Genomic DNA, 19,314 nt, shown 5'->3' with positions numbered 1-19,314 from the left:
GGAAGAAATTATCACAATTTAGGGCCTCAGGACTAAGTTAGATGAAAGGCTTTATGAGAAGTATTAAGTAGAAATTTTAGGACATATAAGGAGAAATAGAAAAACAATAATAATAGGAGACTTTAAACACTTTCTCAGTACAAGAGAAGTGTTCCAGTTATCTATTGCTCCATGACAAATTTAGTGACTTAAAGTAATGATCAGCATTTGTTTTGTTTAGGGTTTGGTGTCACATGGGATTGCTCAACCTGGGGATGGAGGAATTCCAAAATGGCTCACTCCCATGTCTGAGAAGTTGTGCTGATTTTTGGCTGAATGTTTAAATGGGGCTTTGGGATGGGTCCCTCTCTTTTCCTCAATAGTCCCACCCTGGGCTATTTTAGTTTCTTCAGAGCATGGTGGATGAATTCTAAGAGTAAGCATCTCAAAAGAGCAAGGCAGGATTTCATGGCATTTTTATAACTAAGCCTCGGAAGACCCAAAGCATCAGCTGCTGAACTCTGTTGGCTGATGTGGTTTCACAAGCCTGCCTATTGCTACACTCACTAGAATGGAAACAATGAAGAAATCTGACTATACCATGATTGTGAGTAAATGTAACAATGGGAACTCACTCTGCTGGTGGCAGTACAAATTAGACAAGTTTAGCATTACTGAATATCACCTCGCTTATGAGCTAGCATGTTCCACTCCTAGACACTCGGAAAACTTTAGACCATATGCAAGAGATGGGAATATTCATAGAATTGTTTATAAAGGCTCTAGCTGGAAAGAGCTTAGCTGTCCATGAGCAAGAAAAATGGATAAATTTTCTCACAATGAAATATTATACAGCAGTGAAAATGAAAGAGCTGTGGTTACATGTAATAAAATAACATAGATCTTCTTAGTGAAGACGTCGAGTGAAAGAGTGTTAGGATACTACATAGAATATGGTGCAATTTTTCTAAAGCCTCAAAGCACACAAAACTAGGATGCGTTCCTTAAGGATACGTACATATTTGGTAACAAAAACTTAGGAAATAGGAGGGCTGAATGATTTTACATAAAATTCGGGGTGATATTTATAATCTCTGAGGAGAGGGGGCGTACGGAAAGGACTCTGAGGAGATGCAGTGGGTAGTGTTCAAGTTCTACCTCACAAATTAGGTGGTAGGTTCATCGTGTTTCATAACAGATTCTTCTGTAATTTTTAAGTATAAAAATATTTGGCTTTAATTTAAAAAGAAAAGGAAAGCAACAAGGCCCGGGTCAGCCACCAGCGCGCGGCACCCCTCAAGGGTTCTTGGGTAGCCAGTCCGCAAGCCTGGTCTCTCCGTAGGGGCGGAGCGCCGGGGGTCACAGCACGCATGCGCGCTCCTCCCACCAATCAGCGACGTGCGAGGCTGGCTTTATTGCCGCGCGAATCCCACCGCGCCTCAGCTCAGCGTCGCGGCAGCCAAGGCGGTCGCGTGGGGTGAGAGACGCGGTTAAGGGAGGCTGCACTTGTGGGGCTTATCTCGGGAGACCTGTAACTGTTGCCCATGGCCTTTGGGGTTTCTTTCAGGCCTGAGGAGCGGGAGCAGTTTGTCCAGCTGGGCATTTGGGGCCATTGGAGACTTGTGACCGGTGAGGTAAATCTTCCCCGTGGCGTTGACCTAGGGCCTCTGACAGGAAAATGGAGGCGACGAACGCCACTGAGGGCAGGGCCTCGAGTGGAGAGGAGCGGGTGGAAAGGAGGCCGCTGAGGTGGGTGTAGGCCTGTGGGGATGCCGTTAGAAGGTTTACCTCCCTGAGGGCCTGCGTGGTGTGTGTCTCCCTCCTCCTGGCCCCAGCCCGTCAGAAACTATTGAAATGAACTAGGAGCGCCTCTTTTTCCTCAGTGTATATGTTGTGGAAATCTTAGGTGGACTTTAATTTGCTAAGGCACACAGGTTGCAGAACGTTTTTCTTTTGTGTTTGTATGGCTTGAAGCTCATTTTTCGCATGTTCGTGATCAGTTCTCCCAACAAGCACGTTTCTATTTTCTGACTGAAACGAGGTCTCCCCACATTTAGCCAGCACGAGTCTGGCAGAGGCCGGACCAAAATTAGGATCACCCTGTCGGCCGATTCAGTCTGCATCAGAGCTCACAGCAGACCTGGAGCCAGGGCTGCTGCTGGCTTTATCTGTTACCTTTTTCGTCTACCAAAAGAAATGAGGAGACTGCAGACTACTGTTTAACTGAGAGAATCCTTACTCAATATCTCTAATTTTAAAAGTCAGAAAATATCTAATTATGGCACCCTTTGGAAGAAAGCATACCGAGAAATCTGTGAAGCCAGCAATGGAGGATCAGGTTATACGAGTTTACGACTTTGGAAAAGAAGACAAGAAAGATCTGGATGGCTCAGAGGAGGGTATTGTAGAAGGTACAGTATATCTAATATCTCTGGGTAGTACAGTTGTTTGTTTTCAAACCACTAAATTTTAAACATAATGAAGCATTGTAAAGCATTTTCACATTCTCATTTGATCCACCTACTCCTATATGAGTTATGTATGAAAGCTTATATAGCATCACTAATTTTGTAGCCATTATTTCCAAAATGGTTACTATGACATTGTCCCAGAAAGGCTTGTAAAATTGTCCCTGTAAAATCGTCCTGGATTGTAATTTAATTTTATCTGACCTGCAGAGAAAGTATTGCATTTATATGTTTGCTTTAACCCTTTTGTTGGCAAATAGCCCAAGAAAGACTACACAATGAAGCAATTATTCCATTAAAAATCACCAAAAGCATACTTAATTTTAAAAATGTTCTTTTTTTTTTTTTTAACTTGTCTGTGCAGAAAAGTTTCCAGTAATTGATAAGCATGGAAAGAAAAGGCCTTGCACTGAAATGATTGAGGCAGATATGGGGTAATGTATTCGAACTAATTTTTGTCTGTTAGATAAAGTAATGTAAGAATAGGCTACTTCAGTGTCTTAACAAGTATTGTACATAAAATATTTGGCATATGCTATTTCTTCCAAAAAGTGTATGTTTTTTAAATGTACCTTTAATAAAACATTTTTTAATGTACTTTCTTCACAGGGGTGAAGTACACAATATGTTGGAAAGATTTGGAGGTATGTTTCAGGAGATAATTGTCTTTATATAAAATTGATTTAATCCATCTGATTTGTATAATAGGAAATGTTAATCAGTGAACTACAAGAATGTTTTGTGTCTCATAGATAGGATTTTGCTTAAGTATTTAGTGTGAATTCAGCTTTGTAGATTCCCTTACTCATTGTTTCCAGTTGAAGAGTGAGAATGACACAATGATGAGGTAAGAATAGTTCTTTTATACACATGTGAATTTATTAGACTGGAATATTAGAAGAAGAAACATGAATGTGACATATTTCCCTCTTTGTGTTCACAGAGTATGTGATCTATGCATATATATACATGAATATACACATATATTTGTGTGTATACGTATATATAGCAGTTTTTCATTTACTAAATTTAGTCATTTTCTATAACTTTTTAATAATTTTTACGGAATCTTTATATATAAAAAGAGGTGGATAATCATGATATATGTATCATTTTTTTTAAAAGATTTATTTTTATTTATTTTTCTTTCCTTCCCCACCCCCACAGTTGTCTGCTGTGTCCATTCACTGTGTCATCTTATGTGTCTGCTTGAGTTCTTGTCAGCAGTGCCAGAATCTGTGTCGCGTTTTGTTTTGTCATGTTGCTGTGTCAGCTCCCCGTGTGTGCGGCACCACTCCTGGGCAGGCTGCACTTTCTTTCACGCTGGGCAGCTCTCCTTACAGGTCGCACTCCTTGCACGTGGGGCTAGCCTACACAGGGGACACCCCTGTGTGGCACGGCACTGCTCGCACGCATCAGCACCTCGCATGGGCCAGCTCCACACGGGTCACGGAGGCCCTGGGTTTGAACCTTGTACCTCCCATGTGGTAGGCGAATACCCTATCTATTGGACCAAATCCACTTCCCTATTTTCTATAACTCTTGATGCTTTTTTATCTTCAGGGGTGCTCGACAGTTTAATTTAAAGCCTCTGAAATAATTTTTATTATTTTTACATTAATAAACTATGTAGTTGAGACCTAAACACAACCTTTGTTGTTAATGAGAAATGTATAATAAAATCCAAAAATATGTAAGTTTAAATGCTATGTCAAATACAGTTACATTAACTGTGTTAGATGATAATACTCTTCAAAAAGAGCTGGTATTTGGCTTCTCTATACAGATAATTTATACAACCAAGTTTTTTTTCATGTTGGTTGGTTTTTTTTTTTAAGGAGGTACCGGGTATTGAACCTGGAACCTCATCTATATGAAGTAAAATGTGTGTTTTTGTGAGCTGTCATATGCATTTATTATAGATGGATATGCGAAGCATAAAATATTTGCATAGTAATGCAGTCCCATCACTGTTACTAAAAAATTGTTGATGGTAGATCCATAACATTAAAGCATACATTTAGTGATATAGTATTTGAAGTACTAACAGTTTTTTACAAAATGCAGTGTTTATAGGTAAAAATTATCATACAGAAAGCTCCACAAGTATTTGTGTTCTTGTGTGAATTTATTTAGATATATGCTTAAACTAGAATTGACCTTTGTATTAGTAAAAAATATATTTAAAAGTATAGCTGACTATATTAAAAATAGTCACCTCAGTCTTCGTCTTTATGTTTTTCGGATTATGCTTTTTAATAGAATACTTTTCTGAGTTTTATGTAATAGTTCTAACAATTATTCATTTAAAAGTGTCCTTTAATTAGAGGGTAATTGATAAATTTAGAAAAATTTAGCCTTTATAAAATGTGTTTTCTCAAGAGGATATTAAAGTCTGTTTTTGAGACTCTTGTTTTGGAAAATAGAAACTTTTGTCAGGTCTTTTCTAGCACCCCTATATTTAAAAAATTATCTGCTTTTAGGAAAATTAGAATTGAGATATTAGTAACTTAAGTTTTCTATGGAAAAAAAGTCAGCAAATATTCTTGCTTTTGAAATTATGCCCTATTTTTTACTTTTTAGAAAAAATTTTAAAAATTGTAATAAAACATACATAAAAACTCATTTTAACCATTTTTAGTGAACAATTCTGTAATATTAAGTATATTGACAATATATTTTTTTTTTTAAAGATTTATTTATTTATTTAATTTCCCCCCCTCCCCTGGTTGTCTGTTCTTGGTGTCTATTTGCTGCGTCTTGTTTCTTTGTCCGCTTCTGTTGTCGTCAGCGGCACAGGAAGTGTGGGCGGCGCCATTCCTGGGCAGGGTGCTCTTTCTTTTCGCGCTGGGCGGCTTTCCTCACGGGCGCACTCCTTGCGCGTGGGGCTCCCCCACGCGGGGCTCCCCCACGCGGGGGACACCCTTGCGTGGCACGGCACTCCTTGCGCGCATCAGCACTGCGCATGGCCAGCTCCACACGGGTCAAGGAGGCCCGGGGTTTGAACCGCGGACCTCCCATATGGTAGACGGACGCCCTAACCACTGGGCCAAAGTCCGTTTCCCGTATATTGACAATATTGTGTGACTCACCATTATTTGCAGAACAGTCTCAAAAGGAAACTCATTCCTCACTCCTCCACCTTTGATAACTACTATTCTTTCTGTTTCTGTGAATTTGCTCATACTAAGACTTTCATGTATGAGAAATCATACAGTATTTGTTCTTTTGCGTCTGGCTTCCTTTCTTCAACATGATGTCTTCAAGGTTCATTCTTGTTGTAGTGGCACTGTAGTTTTAAATGTCCTCTTTAACAGTATTGTTTAACTATACCCATACTGATTTTGAATATTTGGGAACAAAATATTTTCTTCAGCATTAAATTTTAATGAATATTTTCAACATAGCTGACATTAACAAGACTCTTCTTGCAAAGACAAAAAGATTGGAAATGTATACCAAAACTTCACGCAAAACCAGTAACCAGAAAATTGAACATTTTTGGAAAGCACAACAAGAACAGAGGTAAATTTATTGTTTTTTTTTTCAGAGCCACAACATTTTTATCATTTCTTCATACTCCTGAGTGTAAATGACTACTTAAGCAAAATCCTGTTGTATTCTATTTATTGGCATCTCTATTGTGAAAAATATATTTGGCCTGATTTTTCTCTTAAGCAAGTAAGTCCCTTAATCCTTTAATCTCACCCTGTAGAATTGAGATGTATTTCCTAGAAGTCTAAAAAGATGGCCTTTTCCCCTCTTTCAAATAACAATTTAGGTTTTTTACTATAAAGGTAATGTATATTCATTCTAGAAATAACACTTGCTGAATTCAAGAAAAATGTCTTTAAATTGTTAGTCTTGTGATAATTAACATATTCAACAATGTAGATAAAAAGGTCAATTTATATATTGTAAATAAGTTGTATATTTTAGTTGAATTGTATTGATTATTCTTTTGTATAAAGTCTTCATTGTGCCAAAATGGGGAACAAGTGAAATAATCCATTTGTAAAACTTCTTATAATAAATATGATAACCTCATTAAACTACTTATCATATCAGAACTTATATTCAGTAGGAGAAAATGAAAAAAACTGCTTGGAGATTAAAAAATGAATTTTTTTTGAAAAATTTATAAACAGTAAAATTCCTTGGTTTTCAAGAGCTAAAGCATGTGAGAGAGCTCCTCTGTTAGCTTGATAGGAAAAAAATATTTCAGGAATCAGCATAAATCTTACATTTTACTTGTTTTCCCATCAGAAGGTGTAAGTGTTGCTATTATTCCCTCTTTTTAATAGTATAATTCTGTCAAGTCAATTTTGTTTTTAATATGGGTATGTGTATTTTTTTCATGTTGTTATGGAAAATGACAGTATTCATTATTTTTTACAGGCAGAAACTTATCCATGAATATTCTCAGCAGTTTTTGACCCTCTTTCAGCAGTGGGAGATAGATGTGCAGAAAGCTGAAGAACAAGAAGAAAAATTAGCTGTAGGTATCATGCTTAGCTTAATAATTAATCTCTTGCAACCAAGGTTCAAACAGGAATGGAGAACCTAGCCATATAGTATATCCATGGAACTAAGCCAATTCCATGACCCATTGCTTGCTATGTGTTTTTTTGCTGCTGACTGTAAACTAGGGAAGTTCAGACATATACCATACTCATACAAGCTCTTGGTCTTTGCTTCCCTTGATATCTGTATTTCCAAGAGACAGAAATTTGCCAGAGTAGAAAAGAAGGAGTTACTGGTTTGTATAAAAGATGTCCAGGGGTGGTTTAGCTTCAGGCAAAGCTGGATGGAGGTGGGGAAGGGTCCGCACATGCAGTGCCAGCTGGACTCTTTCTCCAGTTCTTATTAGGGTCTCAGTGTGGTCAACAAGATTGCTTTTTGCAGTCTTAGACTTAACCACCATTTTAGTAATCACAGGGAATGGAGACAGTCTCTCAAGAGCTCTGTCAGAAAAGTCCTCTTGCTCATTTACTCATTCCTGAACCAGTCATTTGGCCAGAACATGGTTTATAGACAATGCCTATAGGGGGTCGAAGTCAGCCCCACACATGTACTGCATAACTACACTACTTTCTTATTCCATCCTTGCATTGTTTGTAAATTTATCACACATTCCTTATCCAGGAAGAAAGGTAATTTCATATCAAACAATTTGGGGGTTTGGTTGATCAGTTCCATTTTGGAAATGTTAAAATCTGCCATGCATATGAAACATTCAAGGGGAGATGTTGTGTAGATCACTGGATATATGAGTGTGGTGTTTAGGAGAGAGATAGGGGCTGGAGGTATAAACTGGGGAGTGATCAGCACAAATACAGCCATAGGACTAGATAGGAAGATCAGGGGAATGATTGTAAATGTAAAAAAGGAGTCTAAGTATGGAGCAGCCTTAGAGTACTTCAGTGATGAGTGTTCTAGCAGATGACAGTTAATGGATTGAGAATGAGTGGCCTAATAGGTAGAAAAAAAACTTAGGTGAAACTAAATGAAAGCCTTTTCAAGGAGAGAAGATCAACTCTGTCATATATTGCTGATAGGTTCAATAAGGTGAATTTGGCAACATGGAAGTCACTGGTGTCCTTGATAAGAGTAAATTTTGGTGGAATAATGAGTGAAAAAGGCTGATTGGAATAATACAAGAGAGAACAGGAAAGAAGGAAATGGGTTGGTAGTCTAAGGAGAAAAGGAATTAGTTTGTTGTTTTTTAACTTGGAGAAATCACAGCATCTTTTTTGTATGGTGATGAATTAATCTAAGAGAAAACTTTTATTGTTGGAAAGAGGGAAAAATGCTGAATAATGTTGAGAATAGATGGGATTTAGTGGACATGTGAAATTGTTGACCTTAGCAAGGAGCAAGGCCATCCTTAAAAACAGGAGAAAAGGTAGAGTACATGATGGATATAGGTGGGTGGTAATACAATGAAAGATTGGAAGTTCTCCTTGGATACTTCTATTTATTTATAAAGATGGTGACAGTGCTACTTTTTGAGGACAGAGGAGAAAGTGTGAAATGATTTCTTCAGAGTGGGTAAGTGAAGTGGACTAGGGAAAGATAATTGCCAAGCGCCATTAGGGTCCAATTTAGGTTAGTGAAAATGGTCATAATGTTGTGAATTTAAAGTAGAACTGGTTTTTCTCCAGTCATGACCAGCTGCAGGGATGTAGGCAGAGAGTTGGGTTTTCCAGGGTATGAGTTTAGCCAAGAATTACAAGTGAGAATTGGCAAGATACATATGCAGGGAAGTGGTTATAATGATTGACCATGGAATTTAAGCTGGGATAAAGTGATGGGATAGGGGACAGTGAAAGTAAAGGATAAATGGATTTTAAGTCCTGGTAGATTTTTTGATCTGTAGTACTAAAGAGAGTGAGCTAGAAAAGTAGAGAGGTACTGGTTTTGAATAATGAGCTATATGGAGAATCAGTACATATAATGGTTAGAGCCTAAACTCTGGAACCAAACAGGAAACCAAGTTCTGGTTTTACCAATTGCCAACTGAAACCATAGAGAAATGAGCTCTGTGCCTCAGTTTCCTAATCTATAAAAGGGGTGCCTATGTCATAGAGTTGTTTTGAAATTAAATAAATTCATATATATCAAGTTTTTTTAAAAAAGGATTCAGAACAGTATCTGATATGTACCCTGTTTGCTATATAACACTATGTAGAGGTTCGTTATTGGTAATGACAAAATCTAGGATATGATTAAGTAAATGAAGGGCTCGACAGTGTGGAAGAGAAAATCATCAGTGGATCATATTTTAAAGAATTGAAGACCAATATTACAGGGAGGATCATCTGTGTGGATATTGAAATCATCAATAATTAAGATATGTTCTGAATATTGCTAAGAAAGAATATTTTCTATGTAATGACTAGTAGGATTATATTGTTTTTATATTGATAGTGAACATAGATTACCTCAATTTGGTCATAATAGTTAAAATGTTAAAAGTATAGATTTTAAAAGTATTCCTTTTAAGCATACCATAGAATTGTTTTTTGTTACATTTAAATTTTTACTCAAATTGTCACAACTTTTTTCTTTTGTATTTGTAGAACATTTTTCGACAGCAACAAAAGATTTTTCAACAATCTAGAATTGTTCAGAGCCAGAGACTGAAAGCAATTAAACAGCTGTATGAGCAGTTCGTAAAGGTCTGTTGTATTTGATAACACAATGTAATCTCATGAAATATATGGAGGTAGAAGAAATTTTTTATTTATGGAAATAGTCAATAGGATTTCACCTAAAAATGAAATTGATACTTTGGTAATACTTTCGTCATAGTTCTCTGTTCAACAATCATGCTTTTTTTTGAGAGTAGCAATAATTATGTAATTGAAAATAGAAAGCCTGTAAATCATTTTCAGGTAGTTTTTTACTTGTCTTTCTGTCTTCAGTGTTTGTTAAAGAGGAAGTGCCCATTGGAAATAATCTTTTATTTTCAAATGTATTATATAAGTGTCTTATGGCATGTTAGCTTTGAGAATTATTTCAATGACTCAGATCATAAGAGACGGTTGAGATGTACAATAGAATGAAAACCTAGCTGAGGCGTAAACATTTGTGGATTGAGTTATCTCCTGCCACATGTGTGCATTAGCAAATTGTGGTCTGACATTGACCTCTTGGTTCATGTAGGTATGTACTTATTTAGTAACTATTCATAGGAGTTTAATGGAATCCTGAATATACCCCTTCTTTTATTTTCTTGGTAGCTTCTTTTAGATAATCTGGTTCAATAAATGTTAAAATGTCATTCTTCTAAAGTGATTGGGATGCTTTGAGTAAACCAGCAAAATAATTTTAAAATAAATATTTTTAAGGGTAACTGTCAAATGATATGTGAACAAAGAGTTGGTTTTATAGCGTTTTCAACCAGATAACTTACTGGATTGCTCTAATGCTCCCTGAGAACTATTTATTAATTATTGCTATTAATTGGTTTGATAAAGTACTAGAAAAGAACTTTAGTATTATCTGACTCTTTTATCTCCCTTATCCTTCACATCGAGTATGATTTTTACCTCTTGTGGTTCTTTTTTTTTTTTTTTCCTTTTTTAGATTTTTTAATTTATTTAATTCCCCCCCCTCCCCTGGTTGTCTGTTCTCTGTGTCTATTTGCTGCATCTCGTTTCTTTGTCCGCTTCTGTTGTCGTCAGTGGCATGGGAAGTGTGGGCGGTGCCATTCCTGGGCAGGCTGCACTTTCTTTCGCACTGGGCGGCTCTCCTTACAGGTGCACTCCTTGCACGAGCCCCTGCGTGGCAGGGCACTCCTTGCGCACATCAGCACTGCGCATGGGCCAGCTCCACACGAGTCAAGGAGGCCCGGGGTTTGAACCGCCGACTTCCCATGTGGTAGACGGATGCCCTAACCACTGGGCCAAGTCCGTTTCCCACCTCTTGTGGTTCTTTATTTCCTTTAATTCCCATTGCTAGTGGTGTGGTTCAGAATAAAACTCGATTTCTCTGTTCTGCAGTCCATCCTTCATAGGTCCTGCCTAAGACAAATCTCTTCCTTCCTCAAAAACTACCACTTTCCAATTCCGAATTCTTAGGTATTCAAGATCCCTTCTCCCCATAACATGATTTCTTTTTAAAGCCTCTTTTACTGCATTCTTCATTTACTCTGACTTCTCCAGATTGCTTTCTCTAAACTAACTCATCATATACTTCCACGCTTTTGGTTATGCTCTTCCCCTAGAATACTTTTAACTCCTTTATCTATTGACATCTTACTCTCTTGCCAACAAAATTGGAATTAACCCCATTTTCCACTACATAGCTACTTATAGTAAGTTGCATTTCCATACCAATCATAAAATGTGTTTTTTTTATGTTTCTTCCCATTGGAATAAGGGATAGATGATGTATTATTCATTTTTTATTCTTTGACAGCACTTAAAAATACTTTTTACATAGTGGGCACTAGATCACTACTTACTGAATGGGTAGTAAAGATTTAAACAAATTTTTTTTTCATAAACTTGAAGAATGAGGCCATAGTACAGATCATTTTATTTCCTTCTAGTGAAAGCATGTCACAATGACTGTTTTTTTTTTTTTTTTTGACATTTTATTTTTTATTTTTTATTTTTTTTTTTAATTTTTTAATTTTTTATTGACTTTGTAATAATATTACATTAAAAATATATATGTGAGGTCCCATTCAACCCCACCCCCCCACCCCCCCTCTCCCCCCCCCCAACAACACTCGTTCCCATCATCATGACACATCCATTGGATTTGGTAAGTACATCTTTGGGCACCTCTGCACCTCATATACATTGGTTCACATCATGGCCCATACTCTCCTCTATTCCATCGTGTAGGTCCTGTGAGGATTTACAATGTCCGGTGATTACCTCTGAAGCACCATCCAGGGCAGCTCCATGTCCCGAAGACGCCTCCACCTCTCATCTCTTCCTGCCTTTCCCCATACCCTTTGTCCATTATGTCCACTTTTCCCAATCCAATGCCACCTCTTCTATGTGGACACTGGATTGGTTGTGTCCATTGCTCCTTTATGTCAAGAGGAGGCTCAGATTCCACCTGGATGCTGGATGCAATCCTCCCATTTTCAGTTGTAATCACTCTAGGCTCCATGGTGTGGTGGTTGTCCTTCTTCACCTCCATCTTAGCTGAGTGTGGTAAGTCCAATAAATCAGATTGTAGGTGCTGGAGTCTGTTGAGGCTCAGGATCTGGCTATCACATTGTCAGTCCAGAGATTCAAATCCCCTAAATACAATGACTGTTATTACTCATAAGTGGTTTATTACTTAGTGTTTAGAAAGCGTACTAGAAATTTTCAAAATTATAATATTTATTGATTTGGCACTTGCAGTCCTATCTATTTTTTCTCCATCTTGATCTTACCAGTTCATTATCCTGTTATTTTGGGCAAAGTATACTACTATTGTAGTTCCGATAATAATAATTGACTGAAATCTGACATTTTGTATTACTTTAGCGAGTATTTTGATCTTCCTGTGTTACTTAGAATATTTTTTATTCGGAATAAATAATGAAGATTATTTGCTTAAAGTTTTTCCTTTGAAATTAATTATACAAGCTTAGAACCTGATATGAAAAGTAGTGTGTTTTGTAACTGAAAGTAGACTTTTTGTTTCAGAGTATGGAGGACTTGGAGAAGAATCATGAAAATGTTTTTTCTGGTGCACAAAATGAACTTAGAAAGGAAATGGCTGTGCTGCAAAAAAAATTTATGAAGGACACTGTAAGTAGTTTATAGTTAAAATTTAAAAACTAAGGATTAATGTAAGCACTGAAATATTTTATTTGCTGAAATATGTATAGCACTTATCTAAATATTAAACAAATGTTTAATATCTCCTTTCATGTAACAGCAACAACAAGAGATGGCAAGCGTTCGAAAGTCTCTTCAGTCCATATTATTCTGATGATTCTTTGAAGCAAGAACTTGAACCTAAGTAAAATGATACAATTAGAATATTAGTTAAGGGACATGTAAGTCTTTACAATGGTTTAAAAATTCTAGTTTAAATTACTCTATCTTGTTAATCATTAGCTTTTTGTTAAGTGCAAGACTTTTTCTGTTAAACCCCCAATAAAATCTAAACAGTTATGTGAGTAACTGCAAGTTCAGTTTTATATTTATCAAGCTTTCAGTTCTTTGGTAGTAACAGTAATATTTTCTCCCCCACACTGTCAATTAGCTTTTAGCAGTAAAGATTGTTAAATTTTATATTATTTGAGTTTTTGGTTTCATTGGATCTGTATCAGTCCTAAAAGGTAGAAAGCACAAGTATGCAAGGTTACATTGTTCTTCTTTGAAAAGAAAAATTAAAGAATGCAAAATCTATATTATATTTACATCCTTTTTCATATACTTACTAGGTTATAGAACCAAGTCTAATAAAAAATAAGATTTCAGGGCGGCAGACTTGGCCCAGTGGTTAGGAAGTCCATCTACCACATGGGAGGTCCAAGGTTCAAACTCTGGGCCTCCTTGACGCATGTGCTGCAGGCCCATGTGTAGTGCTGATGCGCGCAAAGAGTGCTGTGCCGCACGGGTGTCCCCTGCGTAGGGGAGCCCCACGTGCAAGGAGTGTGCCCCATAAGGAGAGCCGTTCAGCGCGAAAGAAAGTGCAGCCTGCCCAGGAATGGTGCTGTACACACGGAGAGCTGACACAACAATATGACACAACAAAAAGAAACACAGATTCCCATGTCACTAACAATAGAAGCGGACAAAGAAGAAGACTCAGCAAATAGAGAACAGACAACCGGGGTGGCGGGGGAGGGGGAGAGAAATAAATAAACACACAAACAAACTGCCAACATTGTTTTAAAAAAAAGATTTCAAAAGAAAATCTATTGTATTGCCTTTTAAAATTTATTAAAGGCAACTTGTTTGTGTTCTAGAATAAATTAAACTGCTAAAAATCACTAAGATAACTGAACAAAATATATGTCAGTTTCTAAGCCATGGATTTCTGAAATGTCATTTCCATAAAGACATCAAAATGCTATTTAATTTGGTTTGGCTCATATGTAAATGACACATGCCCTTAGCATTGATTAAGGGCATTTTATTAACATACTTGGTTCCCTGTGGTTTAAATATAATCACTTCTGTCTTTAAAGAAAAATTACCTACAATGTTTTGTTTTTCAAGTTTAATACTCAATGAATATAAGGAAGTTTAATTTTACATTCATTTCCAAATTTGAACAGTTCTTATTCTTGTCTTTTAAAACTTGCATCTTAACAGAATAACATTTAATATATTCAGTTGGAAATATCTGATTTAAAAAGCATTGTTTCATCATTTGTTTGAAAAAAATCAGTTAAACTTAGTATTTTTTACTAAAATGCTTTCAATGAATCATTCAAAACAAAAAAATGCCCATTAGGAGGAGAGGAGTGACATTCTCCTGTTCGAGATGCTTTAAATTCTAATTCTTGTCCCTATAACCCACCTTTCTCTTAATTTTAAGATTTTCCAAGTTTTAAAAACATGTCCATACAGATTCTTTTTTTCTAACTGATAACTTATACAGGAATGAATTAGTAGTTCTCTACCATTAATTTGACATTAAGGGAATAATTTACTTCCTATGTGTTTGCATTTTAAAGGAGTTTCCTTTTAAACCAAAGCATATGTTGGTATATATCTTATTAATACTATTCAAACCTTTAAGAAAGTCCATATTTGAGAAGTTTTTGGGTTTTTTTAACAGGCAAAATAAGTACTTCAGATTGTTCACTGTGTACTTAGGTCATGTAGTGTATTATTTTCCTTTTAAGGGCTTTCTCCTTTCATTGTTCTTTTTTTCAGTATATCTTTTTCTTTTGCTTAAAATAGATAAAGTACATGTTCATAATATAACACATGGTGCATAGAACTGTTGGATGAAATTAAAAATAGGATTAGATGGGAGTCTGAAGATTTGGATCACCAAAGACTCTTGTGACACTCCAGTGTTCATAATGAACAGTATAAATTTTAAGTGAGAGTAGAAAGATAAATGTCAGCAGTGTTTGACTAAGTGGTCGTTATCTTTTTCCTTTTTCAACTCAAGTCAATGTGTATCTGAAGTACCTTTGATTAATATTCTAGAGAGAATATTTTTGCCATGTTTTAAAGTTATTTTTTCGTATGTTGTGGTCTGGCATACTACTGTTTTATTTTTCCTAGAAGGGAACATTTAATGTCCACTTTTTTGTGGCAATAAAATTTTAACTCAGAATATCAAGGAGCAGTTACCTAAAACAAATGTAAAGATTCATTTGGTTTTCTGAATAGGTAAAACAAATTTCTTTTAACTAAATACAAATTTTTTTTTTTAAGATTTATTTCTCTCCCCTTCCCTCCCACCCTGGTTGTCTGTTCTCTGTGTCTATTTGCTGCGTCGTCATCTTTGTCTGCCTCTGTTTTTGTCAGCAGCACGGGAATCTGTGTTTCTTTTTGTTGTGTCATCTTGTGTCAACTCTCCATGTGTGCGGCGCCATTCCTGGGCATGCTGCACTTTCTTTCGCGCTGGGCGGCTCTCCTTATGGGGCGCACTCCTTACGTGTCGGGCTCCCCTACGCAGGGACATCCATGCGTGGCAGGGTACTCCTTGCAGGCATCAGCACTGCACATGGGCCAGCTGCACACGGGTCACGGAAGCCCGGGGTTTGAACTGCAGACCTCCCATGTGGTAGACGGACTCCCTAACCACTGGTCCAAGTCCGCCGCCTCCTAAATACAAATTATAGAAAATTCCACTTAGTCCCTGTAAATACTGTTACTAGAGCAAGCATTTCCTTTTATACCATAATAACTCACATACCTCTTTTGAAAAATTTCTAATATCAAATAAAAACCTATCATATTGCTTGACTCAACTGCATATTATAAGCCATATACCATGAAGGATTATGATCTCATTTTCCAATTTTTAATAAAGTGAGTATCACCCTCAAGATGACTATATATCCTCTAAGTCCTGAAGTTTTATGTAATTCTTTGGTGATGAAAACTTCAAGTGCCCTTCCTAAGGATTTCTGAGAGACAAAAGAGATTGCTGTTCAGAATTTATCTTTCTTTCTCTGGTCTTGCTTCTAATCAACTTATAGATTTTTATTCTGATCAGAAATGAAGGCTTCTTAACTGAAATAGACAGCAGAATCTGCAGGACTTATGTTTTATATTCAAATATAACCTTATTTGATTACTAGCCTCCAGCAAAAGAGGGATTTCCTTCATTCATAGGTTCCCCTAACTGCTTCTCCTCTTCTCCTTGGGCTATTAGTCAGTGAATATGCTTGTGAACCTGTTCAGGTGCTTGATGACAGGAAGTCTTGAAGATATTTATATGAAGGTGTCTTGAAATTTGCAACACGAAGCACTAAAGCATGCCGTCATATCAAATGAAGCAATGACCTTTAGAAACAAAAAATATATAGAATGGATTATAATCTCTTAAGTAGCAGCTTGTTTTTATTTCACTCTAAATTTCAATCTTAACATAAAATTCTGAAAATAATACATTTTAGAATACTTTCATTTATTTCTGTTAGAATTTCACTGTAGTCCTCTGGAATATGCAGGGTATTTAACAATTACAGAAACTGATGCTCGAGAGGTAAAAGAACAAGAACAAAGCTATGAAAGTAACAGAACCCAGGCCTTCTGACTTGACATTTTGTCAACATTCTGTTGTGCAGTGAAGCCTGAAATTTTCTTCTAGGTGGGGCTATCAGTCATTATCTTATCATGAACTCATTTTATCAGATGTATCTTCCTCTTTTGAGGTTAGTTTTAAGATGGTAAAAGGGCTGGAGAAGACACTGGAATTGAAGAGAGGCATATACAAAATTGTGTATACAAAATTAAGGGTTCGCGTGCACTATTTAGAAATTTTGCTCAGACCAGGGACAAGGGGCCTCCTTTCCACAAATGAATCCCAGAAGAAAAAGAAGCCTAAGAACTCTACCCTGAAATAGGGGCTTTTCCTCACTTGAGGAGGAAATCTCTGTATCTTCTCCTTGACTTTACCAGAAAAGTTCCATCTGGTCCTTTTCATCTTTGAAGTGGGGAACTTTGCCTTGGCAGAGGTAATAAGGATGTTTAAGGGCACATCTGTTTTGTTTGGCCCATGTAGTGTTTTAAAGAAAAATTGAATTTGACTTCTGTAAACAGGGCTTGTATTCTCAGTTCACCATAGTCTCTACTGGTATAAACCAGTCTACTCACTACATTATAAAATAGGTGTTTGACTATTTAACACTTGATAGTTATGTTATACAGTTCAATTTGTAATATCTAAGTACACTAAAAGAAACCCTACATTGAATATTCAGATAACATGAAAAATAACTCACTGTATGTGTGTGTGTATGTATTTTTAAAAGGAGGTATGAGATTAAACCCAGGACCTTGTATATGAGAAGAGGCATATACTGAACTACATCTGCTCCCCAACTCACCCTATCTTAAATTTGGATTATTTAGGAACCCTAAAAATATTTATAGTAAATAGCAAACCAGGAAACATTCTAATTTTCAAATACAATTTAAAGTTTTGCCTGAAATGTTCTTTGATTAGCCACTTCAAAGGATAAAGAATTACATTTCACTACCACAGGATGAATGGAGGACTTGATTAATGGATATTAAGGTATTAACTTCTCCCCCACTTACATATAATACCATAAATCCTAGTAAAGGACCATCAACTGTACCTAATGATCCATGGATTTAGCACAGAACAAATAGATATTTTTTAATATCTAAACTTACCAAATGGGGTAAGATTACATAAATTTTGAAGAGATTTACTACATGATTTCTTTTAGTGCACTTTAATTCATGTTAAATTTGAAGGCCAGGGAAGTGCAGAGATAGGGAAAAATTGTGCAGAAACTCCATCAATAGAAGATCAACCATAAAGATAATATATCCTAACAATATGAAAAGTTTAATAATGCTCTATTTATCCAATATTATGATTGAGGTATTATCAAAATCATTTTTTTCCTTAGATGGCTAATGTCTCAAGCACCATAGTTCTGTATTTTAGAACTATTTTGAACAGAGGTTAACATATATTATCTACATCACTATCTTAAGCAGGATGTAGTCAGTGAGAATTTCATTTTTGTTTGATGAATCACAGTCCCCACTATGAATACAAATTATTCTCAAGAGCCGTATAGGTATCTACAGGGTTGCTTGCTTCTAGCTCCAATCTCAGAATCCTGCACTTGGGTGGTATTGCCTCTTCTGTTTTATTTCCTCAATTAGCTGACAATTCTTGCTGCAATAAATGTCTACCTTTGCTAGCAGTAACACCATCTAAATTTTTCAGTTATCTGCTATAAACTGGAATATTTTTATAATTTTAACAAGCATGATTAAGTAAAAGTCAAACACTAATGAACATTTGTACTTTGGGCAGAGTAAATGATTTTTACATCTTTGCACTGGTTTTTTGGGGAGAGAGGTATGGTTATTTTTAAGATAAGCAGTTGTGTCCTCAAGGATTTAGGTTGGATGCCTGTCCTCCATATTTGAGAGCCATTTCTACATGCAATAAAAATGACTGACAGCTTAAAAGAAGTAATTTTGAATACAATTTAGATTGAAATAGCTCTTAAGCATAGTGTTACCTGACACCTGTTAATAAAAAATCTTAGAGGAGCGGATGTGGCTCAAGCAGTTGAGCACCTGCCTCCCACATAGGAGGTCCCAGGTTCAATTCCCAGTTCCTCCAAAAGAAAAATTGAGCAGACAATGAACAAAAACAATGAGCAAACATACAATGGAACCATACAGGGGTGGGGGAGATATTGCCATAGTAGTGCTTACTTACCATTGCTATCCAGAGAACAATATATTCATCTACAAAATTATTAAAGTACTGATCTAAAAATAAAAATGCTGGCCCAGTAAACACAGTGTCTTGAAGGTATAGTCCACTTTTTGCTCATGTGAGCTACCTATAAAAAAATAAAGCATAATTTCATAAAGTTTTAGCTTTTATTTTCAGGTCTGAGAATTATAACTTTAAAGCATATTAAGACAGATAAGGATAAAAAAGCCACTTAATCTCACATTTCATATGTGAATACCAATTCTAAAATTTTTCAAATTCAAGATTGGATAGTCTGTTTCTAATATCTAAATTCCTTGATATTAGAAAATTGTTAAAGGTAATTACAGCTAAACAAATAATGAAAAGAACTTACTACATAGTAGGAGTTTTTCTCCCTGAATATAACATTAACTCCTATCACAGTTTTTCAGTTTTACTTGGAGCACAAATAATAGCCATATAGTGATGATGACAGCACAAAAGAAAATCAGCC

The 19,314-nt window shown here is 36.2% G+C and overlaps 1 protein-coding gene across 5 annotated transcripts; it reads left to right on the top strand.

Moving 5' to 3' along the window:
* Nucleotides 1-1,079: 1,079 nt before the first annotated feature.
* Nucleotides 1,080-13,090, top strand: LOC101434394 (synaptonemal complex protein 3-like). Of its 5 annotated transcripts, none has more exons than XM_058308616.2 (10): nucleotides 1,080-1,456; nucleotides 1,547-1,608; nucleotides 2,241-2,390; nucleotides 2,812-2,881; nucleotides 3,057-3,091; nucleotides 5,855-5,972; nucleotides 6,846-6,945; nucleotides 9,530-9,628; nucleotides 12,608-12,712; nucleotides 12,843-13,090. In XM_058308616.2, the coding sequence occupies exons 1-10, from the start codon at nucleotides 1,350-1,352 to the stop codon at nucleotides 12,894-12,896; spliced, it is 900 nt and encodes a 299-aa protein (XP_058164599.1). In that variant the 5' UTR covers nucleotides 1,080-1,349; the 3' UTR covers nucleotides 12,897-13,090. The 5 variants fall into 5 exon arrangements, with proteins under 5 accessions (XP_058164599.1, XP_058164600.1, XP_058164601.1 ...); XM_058308617.1 differs by having other exon boundaries at nucleotides 1,438-1,456; nucleotides 1,547-1,613; XM_058308618.1 differs by lacking the exon at nucleotides 1,080-1,456 and having other exon boundaries at nucleotides 1,532-1,613.
* The last annotated feature ends 6,224 nt before the right edge of the window (nucleotides 13,091-19,314 follow it).

Source organism: Dasypus novemcinctus, chromosome 12, assembly GCF_030445035.2.
Source record: "Dasypus novemcinctus isolate mDasNov1 chromosome 12, mDasNov1.1.hap2, whole genome shotgun sequence".
Lineage (NCBI taxonomy): Eukaryota > Metazoa > Chordata > Mammalia > Cingulata > Dasypodidae > Dasypus > Dasypus novemcinctus.
Note: the sequence above shows the minus strand (reverse complement) of the source record. Positions and strands in the feature narration are given on the sequence as shown.

Coding starts and splice junctions, on each gene's coding strand:
- LOC101434394 (XM_058308616.2), top strand. CDS start 1,350: ATGCGCGCTCCTCCCACCAATCAGCGACGTGCGAGGCTGGCTTTATTG. Junction 2,882..3,056: donor ATGATTGAGGCAGATATGGG/GTAATGTATTCG, acceptor CTTTCTTCACAG/GGGTGAAGTACACAATATGT. Junction 3,092..5,854: donor TATGTTGGAAAGATTTGGAG/GTATGTTTCAGG, acceptor TTTTCAACATAG/CTGACATTAACAAGACTCTT.